General features: G+C 39.2%; 1 protein-coding gene across 5 annotated transcripts in view; it reads right to left on the bottom strand.

Annotated features, from left to right (window-relative positions):
• Positions 1-1,033: 1,033 nt before the first annotated feature.
• The window catches only part of LOC311171436 (UDP-glucuronosyltransferase 2B31-like), a gene marked incomplete at both ends in the record, with an annotated part of 48,817 nt that continues 28,922 nt past the window's right edge, over positions 1,034-20,928 (bottom strand). For all 5 annotated transcript variants that reach the window (XM_084234277.1, XM_084234279.1, XM_084234278.1 and 2 more), the window contains 3 exons: positions 1,034-1,310; positions 9,235-9,454; positions 19,024-19,111. In XM_084234277.1, coding sequence (XP_084090403.1) covers positions 1,034-1,310; positions 9,235-9,454; positions 19,024-19,111 — 585 coding nt within the window. The remainder of the gene's footprint in view (positions 1,311-9,234; positions 9,455-19,023; positions 19,112-20,928) is intronic.

Genomic DNA, 20,928 nt, shown 5'->3' with positions numbered 1-20,928 from the left:
TTTAAAACATTAAAGAGTATATATATATATATATATATATATATATATATGCATGTATGTAGCCTAGTTACACTGTATTGCCATACATTTCTTCCTTTACGTCTGTCAATATTTGCTTCATTTTTTTGGTTCTCTGTAAACATTTAGAAATGTAAAATCCTGTTGTTGGATTGACTTCTTATCACTGTGTAATGCCCTTTTTTGTCTTGTATTGAAGACAAAATGTAATGTAATGTAAAATCTATTTGTCTCAGGTAAGTGTAAGCACCCCAGCTGCCTTTTGGTCTTCATTTGCATGGAATGCCTTTCCATCATTTTACTTTAAGTCTGTTTTTGTCCTCACATGAGCAGTGATTCTCCTGTAGGCAACACATGGATGATCCTCAGATTCCTTCAATTCATAAAATTTGTCTGTTTTTTTAAATTGTGTTACATTTTATTGAAGTAACACTGGTTTACAACAGTGCATATATCTAAGGGAATAGCTTTACACCTGTTTAGATGAATGTTACCATGTCACATGCACCACCATAGAACCCATAATCCTTTAAAATAGACCATTGTTCCCCTCTCACACATTGATCGCCACCCTTCATTCTCCTACTACGTTGACCTGAATTCTGCAGTCAGATATTTAGGATTTCCTTTCGGTTTAGTTGTATAATTCTGTTTCATTTATTTCCAACGTACGAATGAAGTCACAGTAGCACAGGTGCAGAGGTCTGGTGCCTGGATTAGCAAGGACAAGGACCTGGGTTTTCCAATGTGGCATCATTTTTTCACTAGAATATTCAACAGCTACTATACATTTTATATTTATTTAGTCTTCTCCAGCTATTTTCTCTTAGGAATGACTTATCTTCAACTACTAAATGGGTAATAAATTTCTTGAAAGCAAGTATTTATCTGAGAAGTAAGATTGTAACAAGCTAATGTCACAGAAGAAAGGGACACATATCACAACTCCTTGTGGAATAAACTAGAGAAGTCCCATGTGTGAAGAGTGGGACTGAGCTTCAGGACTGAGAAGCAACTATTCCCTTTTCTCCTTTCTGGCTTTGATAACTTTTTGGCAACAAAACAGACAACATTTAGTGATAACATACACAGCAGTTGCCACACAGGCCAGCAGGAACCCGATCACATCCAATGAGTGGTACTGGACCCAGGTGAGGTCATGGGAGGCTGGCCGCAGGTGCTTGGCTCCCTTATTACGCATGACAAACTCGAGCCAGAAGACAGCTCGATCCAGAGGCTTCATTGGCTGATCATGCTGTATCCGTGATAATTTCATAACATTCTTTTTGTATCTAGGAACAGATACAAGTTTATAGTTACTGGAAGGAAGTTAATTTGTCCAAGCATATCATTTTTTGAAGGCTTTTTAAACTATCATACATGTGATTCAAAGTAAATGTTATAGAATTGCAGTACTATGCTTTGTTGGGTCTTCCTTGAGAGTTCAGCTTTAAAATGGAAGTTTTCTGAATGACAAATCTTTTAAAACGTGAAATTATCATAAAGGGAGGCATAGTTAAATCTTTTCTCACAACCTATATATACACATATATATAAATCATTGTAAGAGTTTATATATATATATGCATGTATATAGTCTTTTAAATGATTCCTATGACGCATTTAAAGAAGAATTATCACATGTGGAATGACTCCTCACTAATTCCCCATGTTCCACTCTTTTCTCCCTCTGTTCTTTATTTCCTATACTGTAGTCAGAACAACTTTGAGACTCAGATCAAGTTAGGATACTTCCATGCTCAAAATTTCTACCTGACATCTCATCACATTTGCAGTGAATCCAGGTATGGTGTTTGGATGGCAGGACCCTGCTTGTTCATTACCTCGGCAACACCTTGTCCTAAAACTTGGTCCGTGTACACTCTGATTTTGACACATTGGCCTTTTTTGAGCCTTGTATGTTTTCACTGCAGCACATTTGCACAGCTGTTGCTTCCATTTCTCCCGAGGCTATTCTAGATAAGCAGAGGCTTGTTTGTACCTCTTACTAGAGTCAACAGCTTCAGTGTCACGTATTTGTTTAATTTGCTATTTGATTACTTACATTTTTAAATGCATCATATTTTCTAAGCATGTAAGAATGAAATACCCTTGTAAAAGTGCAGATATCCAAAATACACCTCTCAAATCTCAAAAGTTAGCTGTAAAATTATTGCGAAGTGAACACGTCAATGTAAGTAATCTTTAAATATTGTTACAGGACTTCACAATCTACCCAAAAGTACATCATCTAACTTGGACCCTGTTACTTACTAGTCCCTTTGAGAATCAACTTTCAACAACATAGATCATTTTCTCTTGTTGAAATACTGAAGTTGTACAGTACGCATTCATTTCTAGTTTTATTTTGTGGATCAGTTGTTGCTTAATTCCTTTGCTGTAGAAAATGTCTCATTTTTCATAGTATCCCATATCACATCCTCTTCCAGGATTAATGACTTTTGAGCTGTTAACAGAGTTATAACCATAGCTACTAAAGCTGTTATACAAATCTTACGTGTTTCTTGAGGTTTATACATTTTGTTGGGCATAATATGTAGAAATGTAGTTGCTGAGCAGAACATGTATGGTCCTGATTTCTTTATTTGCTCTGACTTAGGAGAAGTGTTTTGTGTAATTAGCAAAAGTTAAAGATCTTTTAGCTCTTTTCTTTTGATGATTCTTAAGTGAAAAAGTAATGCTGGACAACATATTGCTTTTGATTTGTATCTTTCAATCTGAATGAGCCTTGTTTTAAGGCCCAGCATATGAACAATTACAATAACTATTCCATTCTTGCGAAATGTACATTGTTCATTTACCTCACACAGGTTGTATTTTAAAACTGAGAACTATGGGATCTACAATGATGTAAGAAAAAAATAATCAATTGATACAAGAAAGAAATGGAATTATTCAAAACTAAATAAAAAGATGGTGATGTAGATACACAAGGGAATATTACTTTGCTGTTAAAAAAAGAGGTCTTGGACCTCCCCTGGTGGAGCAGTGGATGAGCACTGGGCTGCGAGGCTGCCCACAGCCTCTGCAGCACCGGTTCATTCCCCAGCCGCCAGGGAGGGTCCCACAAAAAAAAAAAAGAGGTCTTACTTCAAACATATGCTACAATTTTAATTTTTTCCTTCTGTGGGCTATGTACTATTTTATTTTATTTTTTTTTTAATTTTTTTTAATTAATAAATTTTATTTTTATATTCCCCATACAATTGCAATTCCCCCATTCTGAACCCAATCCCTCCCCTCCCGCCCCCCACTCCCCAAAAAGTGTCTCTGGTTCATAGTTTTTGTTGATTTTGATTTTCACTTTCTTATAGTTATTCATTTTCCTGGTCCCTTATTTAAGTTTTCTAGAGCCCTGCTATGAGTGAGACCATCCGGTATTTTTCTTTTTCTTTTTGGCTTATTTCACTGAGCATGATCCCTTCCAGCATCATCCATGTTGCTGCAAATTGCATGTGTTTATCTTTTTTGAATGCTGAGTAATATTCCATGGTATATATGTACCACATCTTCTTGATCCAGTCATCTATTTTTGGGCATTTGGGCTGTTTCCAAAGCTTAGCTATTGTAAACAGTGCTGCTATAAACATAGGGGTGCAGGTGTTCTTTGGAATTGATGTTTCTGTGTTCTTTGGGTAAATACATAGGAGTGGAATTGCTGGATCATATGGAAGCTCTATGTTTAGTAGGTCCAGAAATCTCCACACAGCTCTCCATAGTGGTTGGACCAGTTTGCACTCCCAACAACAGTGCAGGAGAGTTCCTTTTTCTCCACAACCTCGCCAACATTTGTTGTTGCTAGTTTTTTTAATATGTGCCATTCTCACTGGTGTAAGATGGTATCTCATGGTAGTTTTGATTTGCATTTCCCTGATTGCAAGTGATGTTGAACATTTTTTCATATGCCTGTTGGCCATTCGCATTTCCTCTTCAGAGAAGTTTCTTTTTTAGTTCCTCTGTCCATTTTTTGACTGGATTATTTTCTTTGTTGTTGTTGAGTCTCATCAGCTCTTTGCAGATTTTTGTGATCAGTCCTTTATCATTAGTGTTGTGTGCAAAAATTTTCTCCCAGTTGGTGGGGTTTCTCTTTGTTTTTGTTATTGTCTCTTTTGCTGTGCAGAAGCTCTTTAATTTGATGTAGTCCCAGATGTTGATCTTTGCCTTCACTATCACTGCTTTGGGTGATGTGTCTGTAAAGATGTCTTTGATATGCAAATCACGTAGTGTTTCGCCTATATTTCCTTCTATGTATTTTATGGTTTCAGGTCTTACGTCTAGTTCTTTAATCCATTTTGAGTTGATTTTTGTATATGGTGTGAGGTAGTGGTCAAGCTTCATTCTTTTGCATGTAGCGACCCAGTTTTCCCAGCACCATTTATTGAACAAACTTTCTTTGCTCCAATGCATAGTCTTTGCTCCTTTGTCAAAGATTAGTTGACCATAAATCTGTGGGTTTATTTCTGGATTTTCTATTTGATTCCATTGGTCTGTATGTCTGTTCTTGTTCCAATACCATGCAGTTTTGATGATTATGGCTTTGTAGTATAGTTTGAAGTCTGGGAGTGTGATGCCTCCATTCCCTTCTTTTTTTTTCAGGAGAGCTTTGGCTATTCGGTGTTTTTTGTGATTCCATATGAATTTCATCAATAATTGTTCTATTTCTTTGAAGAATGACATTGAAATTTTGATTGGAATAGCATTGAATCTGTATATTGCTTTTGGCAGGATGGCCATTTTAATAATGTTTATTCTCCCAATCCATGAGCAGGGGATGTCTTTCCATTTCTTTGTGTCTTCTTCTATTTCTTTTAAGAGTGTTTTATAGTTTTCTTTGTATAGGTCCTTTACCTCTTTTGTTAGATTTATTCCCAAATATTTCATTTTTTTTTGTTTCAATAATAAAAGGGATGTTTTTTTTTATTTCTTCTTCTTCAGATTTATTGTTTGTGTATAGGAAGGCTACTGACTTTTGCGTGTTGATTTTGTATCCTGCCACTTTACTGAACTGATTGATGAGTTGAATTAGTTTTTCTGTGGAGTTTTTGGGGTTCTCTATGTATATTATCATATCATCTGCAAAGAGTGATAGTTTGACTTCTTCTTTTCCTATTTGTATTCCTTGGATGTCTTTCTCTTGTCTTATTGCTCTGGCTAGGACTTCCAGTATTATATTGAAAAGCAGTGGTGAAGGTGGACATCCTTGTCTTGTTCCAGATCTTAATGGAATTGCTTTCAGCTTTTCACCATTGAGAATGATACTGGTTGTTGGCTTGTCATAGATGGCCTTTATGATGTTGAGGTACGTTCCTTGTATCCCAAGAATTTCAAGGGCTTTTATCATGAATGGGTGTTGCACTTTGTCGAAAGCTTTCTCAGCATCTATTGATATTATCATATGGTTTTTATATTTCTTTTTGTTGATGTGTTGGATAACGTTGATTGATTTTCGGATGTTAAACCATCCTTGTGTCCCTGGAATGAATACTACTTGGTCGTGGTGAATTACCTTATGGATACACTGTTGGATTCTGATAGCTAAAATTTTATTGAGGATTTTTGCATCAGTGTTCATTAGGGAGATTGGCCTATAGTTTTCTTTTTTTGTGTTGTCCTTGTTCGGTTTTGGTATTAGTGTAATGTTGGCTTCATAGAACGTGTTAGGTATTATACCTTCCTTCTCAATTTTTTGGAAGAGTTTGTGAAGGATAGGTACCAATTCGTCTCTGAATGTTTGGTAGAATTCATTTGTAAATCCATCAGGTCCTGGGCTTTTGTTTTTGGGGAGGTTTTTGATTACCATTTCAATTTCGCTAATTGTAATTGGTCAGTTTAGGTGTTCTATTTCTTCTTTATCTAGCTTTGGGTGATTGTAGAGTTGTAGGAATTTGTCCATTTCCACTGGATTGTTAAACTTGTTTCCATATAACTGTTCATAGTAGTTATTAATAATTCTTTTTATTTCTGCTGTGTCCGTTGTGATTTCTCCTCTTTCATTTATTATCCTATTTATTTGTGCTTTCTCCCTTTTTGCCCTTGTGAGCCTGGCAAGGGGTTTATCTATTTTATTTATTTTTTCGAAGAACCAGCTCTTCGTTTCATTGATCTTTTGGATTGTTTTTTTAGTTTCAATTTCATTTATTTCTGCTTTTGTTTTTATTATTTCTTTTCTTCTACTGGTTTTGGGGCTTTTTTGTTGTTCTTTTTCTAGATCTTTGAGTTTCAAGATTAGATTGTTTCTTTGAGTTCTTTCTTGTTTCTTGACGTGAGCATCTATTGCTATATATTTTCCTCTTATTACTGCTTTTGCTGCATCCCATACATTTAGGAAATTGGTGTCCTCCTTGTCATTCAATTCAAAGAATTTTTTAATTTCTTCTTTTATCTCCTCGTTAGTCCAGTGGACTTCCAGTAGTGTGGGTTTCAATCTCCATGAGGTAGGAGAATACCTTGCCTTCTCTTTATGGTTTATTTCTAGTTTGATGCCTTCATGGTCAGAAAAGATGGTTGGTATGATTTCAATCTTGGTGTATCTGTTGATGTTTGTCTTGTGCCCCAGTATATGATCGATCCTAGAGAATGATCCGTGTGCACTTGAGAAAAATGTATACTCAGATTTTTTTGGGTTTAGTGTTGTATAGATGTCTGTTAAGCCCAATTGCTCTAGGTCCTTATTTAGAGCTTTGGTTTCTTTACTTATTTTTTGTCTTGTTGATCTATCCATTGTTGATAGTGGCCTGTTGAAGTCTCCCACTACGTATGTGTTTTCTCTGATGTCTGTTTTCAGAGATGCCAATAGTTGTCTGATATATTTTGGTGCTCCTTTGTTTGGTGAATATATGTTAATGAGTGTTATTTCTTCTTGAAGTATTATCCCCTTGATCATAATGTAATGACCACTGGGGTCTCTTTTTATTTTTTTAAGTTTGAAATCTGTTTTATCTGATATGAGTATAGCTGTTCCTGCCTTCTTTTTTGGTCCATTTGCTTGTAGAATTGTTTTCCATCCTTTAACTTTGAGTCTATTTTTATCTTTTCAGCTAAATGTGTTTCCTGGAGACAGCAAAAGGTTGGGTTTTGTTTCTTAATCCAGCCTGCAACTCTGTGTCTTTTTATTGGAGAGTTTAGTCCATTTACATTTAGAGTTAGTATTGATATGTTAGCATCTGTATTTGCCATTGTGTTTATCTTTCCTTTGATTTTTTTATTTATTCTTTTAATAACTTTCTTTGGCCTTCTTTTGTTGTTATTCGTCCCTCTGAGGTTCTGGCTTTAGGACTCCTTGTAGTATTTTTTGGAGTGGGGGTTTAGTTGCAATGAAATTCCGGAGTTTCTCTTTGTCTGGGAAGGTCCATATTCTTTCTTCAAAGAGGAAGGAGAGCTTTGCGGGATAGAGTATTCTTGGTTGGCATCTGTTTTCTTGGAGTCTGTTGACTATGTCCCTCCACTCTCTCCTTCCCCGTAGTGTTTCTTCAGAGAAGTCTGATGTCAGTCTGATTGGTTTCCCTTTGAATGTTATCTGTTTCTTCCCTCTTGTTAGTTTCATTATTTTTTCTTTGTCTTGGATTCTTGGGAGCTTTACTATTATGTGTCTTGCTGTATTTTTCCTTTCATCATGGAAGTTTGGTGTTCTTCTTGCTTCTTGTATGTCAATTTTCAGATCCTTCTTAGCGTTTGGGAAGTTCTCTTCAATTATATCCATGAATATTTTCTCTGTTCCTACATCTCTCTCCTCTCCTTCTGGGATTCCTATAACTCTTATATTTCCTTTCCTCATGGAGTCAGATAGTTCCCGAAGTCTTTCTTTGGTCTTTTTCCTTCGTACTTCTCCTTCCTTTTCTGTTTTAGTTCTTTTTATTTCTGTGTCTTCAAGAGTACTTATTCGTTCTTCCATTTCATCTATTCTGCTTTCACTGCTTTTCCCAGAGTTCTTTAGCGTCTCCATTAATTCTTTGATCTCCTGCATTTCTTTTACTTCCCTCTTTAGGGACTCAATTTCATTCTTCTGGTCATTAATTATTTTCCCCTTATCATTGTTTTCCTTTATGACTTCTCTCAGTTTTTTAATCACAGCAATTTTAAATTCTCTATCTGGAAGGCTCAGAAGTTCTTCCAAGTTACTGTCGTTGCACTCTGGTAGATGGTTTTCTTTTTGTGGTGTGCTATTTTGCTGAGGAATTGCTGGGTTGCATGTTGTTTTTCTACTCCCTACTGCCTGTTTTCTAATTTGCCGTGTTCCTTGTGACACTGTGTTGCTGGTACTGGCTGGCATCTTGGGCGACCTTCCCAGCTCACCACTGGCTCCTCTGGGGAACTTCTGCTGGGTTCACAAGTCTCCAGCAAAGACAGGTCCCTGCTCTGTCTCCTCGGTGAGCCTTCTGCTGGGTTCACACAGTCTCCAGCAAGAAGGGTCCCTGCTGCAAAATGCCAGAGCCGGGGAAACGCTCCCCTGCACCCCCGGTCTGCCCCAGCGGTGGGTGCTGCTCCCCTCTGGGCTGGAACTGCAGGCTAGAAGGTGCCCGGTGTGGGCAAGCCTCCCAGCTTACCTCTGTCTCCTCGGTGAGCCTTCTGCTGGGTTCACACAGACTCCAGCAAGAAGGGTCCCTGCTGCAAAATGCCGGTGCCGGCGACGCGCTCCCCTGCACGCCCGGTCTCTATGTACTATTTTAAAATGTCCCTTAGATACTACTATAACTGTTGCTTGTGAAGAAAAAAGTTGCAGTAATTAAATCAATGATGTTGAAATACACTTTAAAATAAATGTCTAATTGAAAAACATCGTATTTCTGATGGCCACAATCTTGCTAATAGTTTCATAACTAAAGTCTAAAAAAATGGCACAAATATCTTCTACTTTGTTGACAAACGAATCTATGTATAAATGTGATCTATTTAAAAATTGTGATGGGCCTCCCTGGTGGCTCAAGGGGTTAAGCACAGCACTATGAAGCCATCCACAGCCTCTGCAGCACAAGTTTGATCCCCCGGCCACATAGCTACCCACATGGTGCAGCAGACCTCTCCTGACTAGTACACTGCTCCCCTCAGCAGTGTACTTCAGTCAATCTGCCTGTTCTGTTCCCCACTCTGTCTCTGGTGAATCCTCTCACCCCCTGCACCTCTGGCCTGTATCCCAGTTCTTGTATGCATAAATAAATAAATCTTTAAAAAATAAAAAATAAAAATTGTGAAACTCACGAAGGGTCATTAATGACTTTCTTCAATGCATTGAGCAAGTCTGTACTTGACAATTTTTCAAAGTCCACTCTGACAGCTGCTCCTTTTGCCATCATATGAGCAATATTATCAGGTTGATCTGCAAACAGGGGAATGCCCACCATCGGGACACCATGGTAGATCGCCTCATAGATGCTGTTGGTTCCACCATGGGTTATGAAAGCTTTGGTTTTTGGATGACCTAAAATCAAGCATCGATTTCAGAATATTATTAACTCTAAGTCTGAGAGATAAAATGAGTTTAGGGAAATGCAAGGCATTATATTGTGGATAGCAGATTACACATAAAATTCATTGAAGTCTTTGAGATCTCAGAGCAGGAACCATTTTTGTCCTCTAGAGAAGTAAAATAACATTGCTGTCTATTTGTGGATTGAGAATGAATATGTTTGTCAGGTGAACAAATTATAAAGACACTGTGAATAATGATAAATAGCCTCTAAGAGAAAAAGAATTTAAGACTGTAACAGGGTGGTCCCCAGGAAAGGGGGAGGTTCCTGCCCCACCCAAGGGAGGGTGGAGCTGAGCAGGAAGAGAAGAAGCTGCAGAAGTGACTGAGGAAGGAAGGAAACAGGATGGAGCCAGAAGGAGCCCTGGAGGAGGCGCATGGAGCCTAGAGACACGTGAAGAAACTGCGCTTGCCTTTTGGTTGTGGACTGGGTGACACAGATGTGGGTGAGACCTGTGGGGAGCTGACAATGGCAGCTTTAATCTTGATTTTGATTTTTCTCTTTTCCTTCTGGGCTTGTCTGGTTGTTTCTGACCCTGTTCTGTGGGTCCCCACTGGAAGATGCTTTAGACTGGTGGCAGGCTTTGGGGCCTTGCTCAGGGCCGATCCCATGTGGATGGACTTTTACCCACTAGGGGATGGGTAACTCTGGATGCTTCATTTAGAAACTAGACTCTTTGCCTTTCCTGTATTGTTTCCTAGTTTTATTAAAGTTCCTTCCCATTAAAGTCTCATATGTTTTGTGTTGATGCTGTGGATGGCAGAACCCTATGTAGAATAGGCAGGTTTGTGGGGTTTGGGCTGCCCCTCTCCCTGCCCTGTAACAAGATGACATGTTAGAACATTATCCCTTAAAGAAATAGTGAAGTCACTGAGTCTAAAATGAAGGACATAGATTTTATTTGGGCGGGTCAACATGACGGTGAGGAAACTCTGTGAGTGAGATCTCCCATTAAAAAAAAAGTTAATAGGGAGGAAAAGCGGCAGGTCTCAGTGAGAACTGGGACATGGAAGATAAATGGGCGACTCCAGCAAACTACCTGAAGAAGAAAGTTGCCATAAAAAAGGACTAGAAGGGAGGAAAGCTCAGAACCCTGCTACCCTCTCCCACCTACAAAGTCGGCACTCTCCGACCAACAGAAAGGAGGAAAAAACAAAAAAACTAAAACAACCAACAAGAACAAACTACACATCAAGGGGGACTTGGAGTGGAAAGGAACTATTTCAGCCACCACACCCTGTGAATTGGAGCTGTGGAGAACCCTGCAGGATTCGCCACAGAGGTGAGCGAATGGCCCCAGGCACCATTAGAGAAAAACAAAGACTCCTGGAGACCTACAGACAACCCTGGTAAGCTTGTGTGGGAAAAGCTGCGCACTTGAAAAGTATACGTGGATCATGGCTGCCCAGGTCCCCGCGCCTGCGACCTAGGCTTGTGGGGAGACACGTGGGGGCCCTCACTGAGGTGAATGTCCCTCATTGAGTAATCAGAAACCAGGCGCCCGGACATGGGAGTCAGGTGCAAAAGGCGTCATTTCTGTGGACACTGAACTGGGCTATAGCTGTGTCCTGGACCTGAGGGCTTTGAAACTGAGACCTGGGGCATGAAATTCGGGCCATGGGATCCCGACCACAGTGGGGCACAAGGCAGACACAGTACCCCAAAGCTGTTGAGGCTTTCCCCACCACTCCCACTCTGTTCCCCTGTCCCACGGGGTTAAAAAAACAGCTCTCCAAGGACACTAGGAGAGATCTCTGGCACTACATAGTGACCAGAAAAAAAAAAATCACCAACACCCCATAGAATAGGGACCTATCTTCAGTAAAGACTGCTTGAAACCGGCAGAAGGCTCCCAGAGGAGTCAGAGGTGAGCTGGGAAGTTTGCTCTAGCCAGGCCCCTTCTGACCAGCAGTCCAAGCCCAGAGTGGGAGCGGGCACCCAAGGCCGGGGCAGATCAAGCATGTGGGAGAGTGTGCCTGTCTCTAAATCGCCATTTTAGAATAGGGAACTTTCTTCAATAAAGACTGCTTGAAACCAGCAGAAGGCTCCTGTAGGAGCCCGAGGTGAGCTGGGAAGTTTGCCCACGCCAGGCCCCTTCTGGCCAGCAGTCCGAACCCAGAGTGGGGGTGGGCACCCAAGGACAGGGCAGACCGGGCACGCAGGTGAGTATGTGCCCACATCGCCTTTTCAAAACAGGGACCTTTCTTCAGTAAAGACTGCTTGAAACCAGCAGAAGGCTCCCACAGGAGCCAGAGGTGAGCTGGGAAGCTCACCCAAGTCAGGCCCCTTCTGGTCAGCAGTCCAAGCCCAGAGAGGGAGCGGGCACCCAAGTCCAGGGCCGACTGGGCATGCAGGAGAGGGTGTCTGTCTCTGAATTGCCATTTTAGAATAGGGACCTTTCTTCAGTAAAGTCTGCTTGAAACCAGCAGAAGGCTCCCGGAGGAGCCAGAGGTGAGCTGGGAAGTTTGCCCACGCTAGGCCCCTTCAGGCCAGCTGTCCGAACCCAGAGGGGGAGTGGGCCCCCATGGCTGGGGCAGACTGGGCACGCGGAAGAGTGTGCCTGTCTCCAAAGCGCCATTTTAGAACAGGGACCTTTCTTCAATAAAGACTGCTTGAATCTGGCAGAAGTCTCCCTGTGGAGCCAGAGGGAGAAGGTTCTCTTTGCAGTCAGAGGTGAGCTGAAGGCCCCCACAAGCCTGGTCCCGCCTAGCAGGAAATCGGAGCCCAGAGGAGAATCCAGAGATTGGAAACCCTGAGCGCAATCCAGCTGACCCACCTCCAGGAAAGTCTGTGGGACGTCAAGACTCACATTTGTAACTAAACACAGAAGGAGGAGAGATTCTGTGACAGTGACCCTTAACATACTCAAAGTCCCACTGCCTCACTAGACTTCTAGCATAACAGTTTTTGACTCATTTGGATTGCTAGTTTCTGAAACTCCCGAAAGAACACACCAAAAAGATGTCAGCCAGTACCAGTGGCACAGTGTCCCAACGCATAAGGCAAATTTGAAGACAGGCAGCAGGGAAAAGAAAAACTACAAGCAAAGTAGCAACGCCTTAGAAAAAAGACACACCACACAAAAATAACAAAACAAAACAAAAAAAACAAATACCCACCAGCTTGCAACTACGGTGACTTGAAAGAACTTCTGAGCCTTCCAGCAAAAGAACTTAAAATTGCTGTGATGAAAAAACTGATGGAAGTCATTAAGGAAAACAACGCTCAGAAGAATGAAATTGAGTCCCTAAAGAGGGAAGTAAAAGAAATGCAGGAGATCAAAGAATTAATGGAGGCGCTAAAGAACTCTGCGAAAAGCAATGAAAGCAGAATAGATGAAATGGAAGAATGAATAAGTACTCTTGAAGACACAGAAATAAAAAGAACCAAAACAGAAAAGGAAAGAGAAGTACGAAGGAAAAAGAATGAAGAAAGACTTCGGGAACTATCTGACTCCATGAGGAAAGGAACTATAAGAGTTTTAGGAATCCCAGAAGGAGAAGAGAGAGACCTAGGAACAGAGAAAACATTCAAGGAAATAATTGAGGAGAACTTCCCAAATGTGAAGAAGGAGCTGAAAATTGATATACAAGAAGCAAGAAGAACACCAAACTTCCATGATGAAAGGAAAAATACAGCAATACACATAATAGTAAATCTCCCAAGAATCCAAGACAAGGAAAAAATAATGAAGCTGACAAGAGGGAAGAAACAGATAACGTTCAAAGGAAAACCAATCAGACTGAAATCAGACTTCTCCGAAGAAACACTACGGGCAAGGAGAGAGTGGAGGGACATAGTCAACAGACTCCAAGAAAACAGATGCCAACCAAGAATACTGTCCTGCAGGCTCTCCTTCCTCTATGAAGAAAGAATAAGGACCTTCCCAGACAAACAGAAACTCTGAAATTTCATTATGACTAAACCCCCATTCCAAAAAATACTACAAGGAGTCCTAAAGCCAGAACCTCAGAGGGACGAATAACAATGAAAGAAGGCCAAAAAAAAGTTATTAAAAGAATAAATAAATATAATCAAAGGAAAGACAAACACAATGGCAAATACAGATGCTAACATATCAATATTAACTCAAAATGTAAATGGACTAAACTCTTCAATAAAAAGACACAGAGTCGCAGGCTGGATTAAGAAACAAAACCCAACCTTTTGCTGTCTCCAGGAAACACATTTAGCTACAAAAGATAAAAATAGGCTCAAAGTTAAAGGATGGAAAACAATCCTACAAGCAAATGGACCAAAAAAGAAAGCAGGAACAGCTATACTTATATCAGATAAAACAGATTTCAAACTCAAAAAGGTAAAAAGAGACCCCAATGGCCACTACATTATGATCAAGGGGACAATACTTCAAGAAGAAATAACACTCATTAACATATATTCACCAAACAAAGGAGCACCAAAATATATCAGACAACTATTATCAGCTTTGAAAACAGACATCAGAGAAAACACATACGTAGTGGGAGACTTCAACACACCACTGTCAACAATGATAAATCAATGAGACAAAAAATAAGTAAAGACGCTAAAGCTCTAAATAGGATCTAGAGCGCTTGGGCTTAACAGACATCTATAGAACACTAAACCCCAAAAAATCCTAGTACATATTTTTCTTAAGTGCACATGGATCATTCTCCAGGATCGATCATCACATACTGGGACCAAGACAAACATCAATAGATACTCCAAGATTGAAATCATACCAACCATCTTTTCTATCATGAAGGCATCAAACTAGAAATAAACCATAAAAAGAAGGCAAGGAATGCTCCTACCTCATGGAGATTGAAACCAACACTACTGGAAGACCACTGGACTAATGAGGAGATCAAAGAAGAAATTAAAAAAATTTTGAACTGAATCACAAGGAGGACACCAATTTCCTAAATGTATGGGATGCAGCAAAAGCAGTAATAAGAGGAAAATATATAGCAATAGAGGCTCACATCAAGAAACAAGAAAGAACTCAAAGAAACAGCCTAATCTCGAAGCTCAAAGATCTAGAAAAAGAACAACAAAAAACCCCCAAAACCAGTAGAAGAAAAGAAATAATAAAAACCAAAGCAGAAATAAATGAAATTGAAACAAAAAACAATCCAAAAGATCAATGAAACCAAGAGCTGTTTCTTCGAAAAAATAAATAAAGTAGGCAAAGCCCTAGCCAGGCTCACAAAGAAAAAAAGGGAGAAAGCACAAATAAACAGGATTATAAATGAAAGAGGAGAAATCACAACAGACACAGCAGAAATCAAAAGAATAATCAGAAACTATTATGAACAGTTATATGGAAACAAGTTCGACAATCTAGAGGAGATGGACAAATTCCTACAATTCTACAATCAACCAAAGCTAGATAAAGAAGAAATAGAACACCTAAACAGACCAATTACAAGCAGCGAAATTGAAATGGTAATCAAAAACCTCCCCCAAAACAGCAGCCTAGGACCTGATGGATCTACAAATGAATTCTACTAAATGTTCAGAAACGAATTAGTGCCTATCCTTCACAAGCTCTTCCAAAAAATTGAGAAGGAAGGGATAATACCAAACACGTTCTATGAAGCCAACATTACACTAATACCAAAACCGAACAAGGACAACACAAAAAAGGAAAACTACAGGCCAATCTCCCTAATGAACACTGATGCAAAAATCCTCAATAAAATTTTAGCTATCAGAATCCAACAATGTATCAATAAGATAACTCACCACGACCAAGTAGGATTCATTCCAGGTACACAAGGATGGTTTAACATCCGAAAATCAATCAACGTTATCCAACACATCAACAAAAAGAAATATAAAAACCATATGATAATATCAATAGATGCTGAGAAAGCTTTCGACAAAGTGCAACACCCATTCATGATAAAAGCCCTTGAAATTCTTGGGATACAAGGAACATACCTCAACACATAAAGGCCATCTATGACAAGCCAACAGCCAGTATAATTCTCAATGGTGAAAAGCTGAAAGCATTTCCATTAAGATCTGGAACAAGACAAGGATGTCCACTCTCACCACTGCTTTTCAATATAATACTGGAAGTCCTAGCCAGAGCAATGAGACAAGAGAAAGACATCCAAGGAATCCAAATAGGAAAAGAAGAAGTCAAACTATCACTATTTGCAGATGATATGATAATATACATAGAGAACCCCAAAAACTCCACAGAAAAATGAATTCAACTTATCAATCAGTTCAGTAAAGTGGCAGGATACAAAATCAACACGCAAAAGTCAGTAGCCTTCCTATACACAAACAATAAATCTGAAGAAGAAGAAATCAAAAAAACCATTTCTTTTAATATCAAAACAAAAAAAATCAAATACTTGGGAATAAATCTAACAAAAGAGGTAAAGGACCTATACAAAGAAAACTATAAAACACTCTTAAAAGAAATAGAAGAAGACACAAAGAAATGGAAAGACATCCCCTGCTCATGGGTTGGAAGAATAAACATTAATAAAATGGCCATCCTACCAAAAGCAATATACAGATTCAATGCTATTCCAATAAAAATCTCAATGTCATTCTTCAAAGAAAGAACAATTATTGATGAAATTCATATGGAATCACCAAAAACCCCAAATAGCCAAAGCTCTCCTGAAAAAAAAAAGAAGGGAATGGAGGCATCACACTCCCAGACTTCAAACTATACTACAAAGCCATAATCATCAAAACTGCACGGTATTGGAACAACAACAGACACACAGACCAAAGGAATCGAATAGAAAATCCAGAAATAAACCCACAGACTTATGGTCAACTAATCTTTGACAAAGGTGCAAAGAATATGCATTGGAGCAAAGAAATTTTGTTCAATAAATGGTTCTGGGAAAACTGGGTCACTACATGCAAAAGAATGAAGCTTGACTACTCCCTCACACCATACACAAAAACCAACTCAAAATGGATTAAAGAATTATATAGGCCAGGGCCTCCCCGGTGGCGCAGCGGTTGAGCGCTGGGTTGCGAAGCTGCCCGCGGCCTCTGCAGTGCCGGTTCGATCCCCGGCTGCTCCCCGGCCACCAGAGGAGGGTCCCACATGGCGCGCAGACCTCTCCTGCCGCCCGCTGCTCCCCTCAACAGTGTACTTCGGTCCTTCTGCCTGCTCTGCTCCCCGCTCTGGCTCTGGTGAATTCTCTCACCCTCCCGCGCTTCTGACTGTACCCAGTGCATGTATAAACAAAACAAAACAAAAACAAACAAATAAATAAATAAAAACATGCCATTAAAAAAAAAAAAGAAAAAAAAAAAAAGAATTATATAGGCCAAACACTACATGATATGCAGACACATCACCCAAAACAGTGATAGTGAAGGCAAAGATAAACAGCTGGGACAACATCAAATTAAAGAGCTTCTGCACAGCAAAAGAGACAATAACAGAAACAGAGAGAAATCCCACCAAGTGGGAGAACATTTTTTCACACAACACTAATGATAAAGGACTGATCACAAAAATCTACAAAGAGCTGATGAGACTCAACAACAACAAAGAAAATAATCCAGTCCAAAAATGGGCAGAAGAACTAAAAAGAAACTTCTCTGAAGAGGAAATGCAAATGGCCAACAGGCATATGAAAAAATGTTCAACATCACTTGCAATCAGGGAAATGCAAATCAAAACTACCATGAGATACCATCTCACAGCAGTGAGAATGGCACATATTAAAAAAAACTAGCAACAACAAATGCTGGCGAGGTTGGAGAAAAAGGAACTCTTCTGCACTGTTGTTGGGAGTGCAAACTGGTCCAACCAATATGGAGAGCTGTGTGGAGATTTCTGGACCTACTAAACATAGAGCTTCCATATGATCCAGCAATTCCACTCCTAGGTATTTACCCAAAGGACACAGAAACATCAACTCCAAAGAGCACCTGTACTCCTATGTTGATAGCAGCACTATTTACAATAGCTAAGCTTTGGAAACAGCCCAAATGCCCAAAAATAGACGACTGGATCAAGAAGATGTGGTACATATATACCATGGAATATTACTGAGCATTCAAAAAAGATAAACACATGCAATTTGCAGCAACATGGATGACGCTGGAAGGGATCATGCTCAGCGAAATAAGCCAGAAAGAAAAAGAAACATACCGGATGGTCTCACTCATAGCAGGAATGTAGAAAACTTAAATAAGGGACCAGGAAAAAGAATAACTATAAGAAAGAAAATATCAAAATCAACAAAAAACTATGATCCAGAGACACTCTATGGGGTGTGGGGGGCAGGTAAAGGGAGGCTTGTGGTCAAAATAAGGGGGTTGTAATTGTATGGGAAATATAAAAATAAAATTTAAATTAAAAAATTAAATCTAATATCTAAAAAAAAAAGAAAACCTAAAACTGCATTTTCTTTTTTTTTTTTTTTAATTTTCTAGAGGCATGTCTTATTTTATTTATCTATTTGTTTGTTTGTTTGTTTGGTTTATACATGCACTGGGTACAGTCAGAAGCACGGGAGGGTGAGAGAATTCACCAGAGCCAGAGCGGGGAGCAGAGCAGGCAGAAGGACCGAAGTACACTGCTGAGGGGAGCAGCGGGCGGCAGGAGAGGTCTGCACGCCATGTGGGACCCTCCTCCGGTGGCCGGGGAGCAGCCGGGGATCGAACCGGCGCCGCAGAGGCCGCGGGCAGCTTCGCAACCCAGCGCTCAACTGCTGCGCCACCTGGGAGGCCCCTAAAACTGCATTTTCAATAAATCTCCTTTTCTTTTCTCTGAAAAAGGAAATAAAAAAAATTAAAAAAAATAAAATGGAGGACGTAATGACAGCAGAGGTTCGACATTGTTGGCACTGAAATCATAGCAAGGAAGGCTACTCTTCAACTTGAGATGTGTTTATTGTGAAAAATATGGCAATTTTCCTATAGATGATAGAAAAACTTTTTAGCTAATTTTCCATTGAGTTACTTTTAATAAATCTGCAGCTGTTATTATTTTTTTCAGTGGCCCTGAATTCTGGCACAGAAGTATACAGGTAGAAATAAGGTGGGAGATCTAGGAAGCAGAGATAATTCAGGTGAAAATATCTGGTTATCAGTGTAAACGAGGGAAAGGTAGTCAGAGGGAATGGGGAAGCAAGGGTACAGGCATAGGGGAGAGCTGTTTTGGTCAAGGATGAGCGAGGTATGTGTATATATGAAATTGTGTAAATATACTCCCAATTGTACAATATGTGAACAGCTGACAAATTATTAAAATTTGAGGAAAAAATGATAATCCATATAATTGTTGAAAATTTATCTGTGAGACATAATTATACTTGAAATAAAGATATTTTGATTTTGGTAATAAGGAATGAAACTGTTTATAATAACTTGCTGATAGCTGTATCTTATCTTTTTCCCACATAGGACTGAAATAAAAATATAAAGAAATTAAATATTTAAGGTTTTACAATAATAAATGTTTAATATATTTTTTCCTTGCGAAATGTTATCATTCTGGTTGTAGTTACCTTACTTCAGTGTTTGTTTTCCAGAGTCTTACCAAGAAGGTCATTCTGAGGGATCCATTTATACAGTTGAGTGTTTGCCCCTAGGGTATCTGGCCTCTTGCCATCAAACCTCCATAGAACCTGTTATAGTGAAGAAATATCTTATTTCAATAACTAAATTTCAGCATTTGAGCATTTTTTAGTGTTACAGAAGTTAAGGAATAATATAGTTAGGTACATTTCTTAAGGTTTGTAATGAGGAGAAGAAGAAGGTTTGTAATGACTATATTATTAAAACTGGAATAATAGCAATACTATACTTGTGTATTTGCTTTAATATTGATTTAAGAATGAATGTAATCATGATGTTTCATCATCTCAGCGTGTGAAATATTTGTCTGTGTTAGACAAATGACGTTATCCAAGATCAATTCAAGTATTTAAGAGACCTTTAGCAAGTCAGGAAACTTATTTATTTATTTTTTTTGTGGGACCCTCGCCAACGGCCGGGGAACAAACCGGTGTTGCAGAGACTGCGGGCAGCCTCGCAGCCCAGCGCTCAACCACTGCACCACCAGGGGAGGCCCAGCAAGTCAGTAAAATTTATATGATGAAAGCATGACCTTACTAAAATCTTGAGATTTATTTTGTTTTATATATTTATAGAATATTGTCATCTTCCAGTGAGGCACTAAGTATTTCTTTCTAAGTATCACAGAATGGAATTTACTTTTATCTACTTTTTCCATAAGTTATTTTAAGAAATTTACATCTTTTTATTTGCAAAATGACTAGTCTAGAAGTCAACTTCTCTGAGTTGACTTAATTCAATGAATCTGTGTATTAATTATTTTTACTAATATAAATATTTCCTATTTTGAAAATACATTATTTTTTATGATTATTACTATTAAACACACAGCATAAAAACTTTAAGAGATTTTTTTTTTACACTAACCTATAGTATTATCACTTTTCTCAGGCTTGGAAATTCTTTAAATATAGAAAAGAAGAGTCTGTTGGTTATAAATAACAGCAGTGCTGGTGAAATAATCCAAAATTTTGATGCTCTTGAATTTTACTCTACTGGTTGTTAACACATAAGTGAGGCATTACAAGTCTCAACAGCATTGATTAACATGAAAGCTATACCCAACATTTCCATGTATGTAATATTAATTCTGATTTTGGAATTCCTCAGCAATACACATAAACTGAAGTTAAAGTCTACCTGCTTTGTGATTTTTTTAAGATTTATTTATTTATGCATATAAAAGCTGGGGTGCAGGCCAGAGGTGCAGGGTTGGGTAGAAGATTCACCAGAGACAGAGTGGGGAGCAGAACAGGCATCTCCTGAAATACACTGCTGAGGGGAGCAGTAGGGGAGACAGGAGAGGTCTGCTGCGCCATGTGGGTCACCTTCCTGGTTGGAGATCAAACTCATGCTGTAATGGCTGCAGGTAGCTTCATACTGCTGATACTTAACCCCTTGCGCCACCAGGGAGGCCCCTGCTTTGTGATTGTTAAAGCACAGATTCCAATGAAAATTTAGCACACTACAGGGGCCTCCCTGGTGGCACAAGGTGTTAAGATACAACCCATGAGGCTATCGCCAGCCACTGCAGCTTGAGTTTGATCCCCGGCCAGGGCAATACCCGATAGTTCAGCAGACCTCTCCTGTCTTGCCCGCTGCTCTCCTCAGCGGTGTGTTTCAGACAGTCTGCCTGTTCTGTTCCCCACTCTGTCTCTGGTGAATCCTCTCACCCCTTCCCCGTACCTCTGACTTGTACCACAGTTCTTGCATGCATAAATAAATAAATTTAAAAAAAATTAGCACACTTTAGTAATATAATTTTAGTAGAAGTTATTCCAGTTAGAAAACTAAAAGTACTCCTCAAAGACCTAGAGTATGCAGGTGTGTTCTATAAAATGGAAAATGATTTATTTGTATGCTTCAT

Source organism: Talpa europaea, assembly GCF_964194135.1.
Source record: "Talpa europaea genome assembly, chromosome: 5".
Classification (NCBI taxonomy): domain Eukaryota; kingdom Metazoa; phylum Chordata; class Mammalia; order Eulipotyphla; family Talpidae; genus Talpa; species Talpa europaea.
Note: the sequence above shows the minus strand (reverse complement) of the source record. Positions and strands in the feature narration are given on the sequence as shown.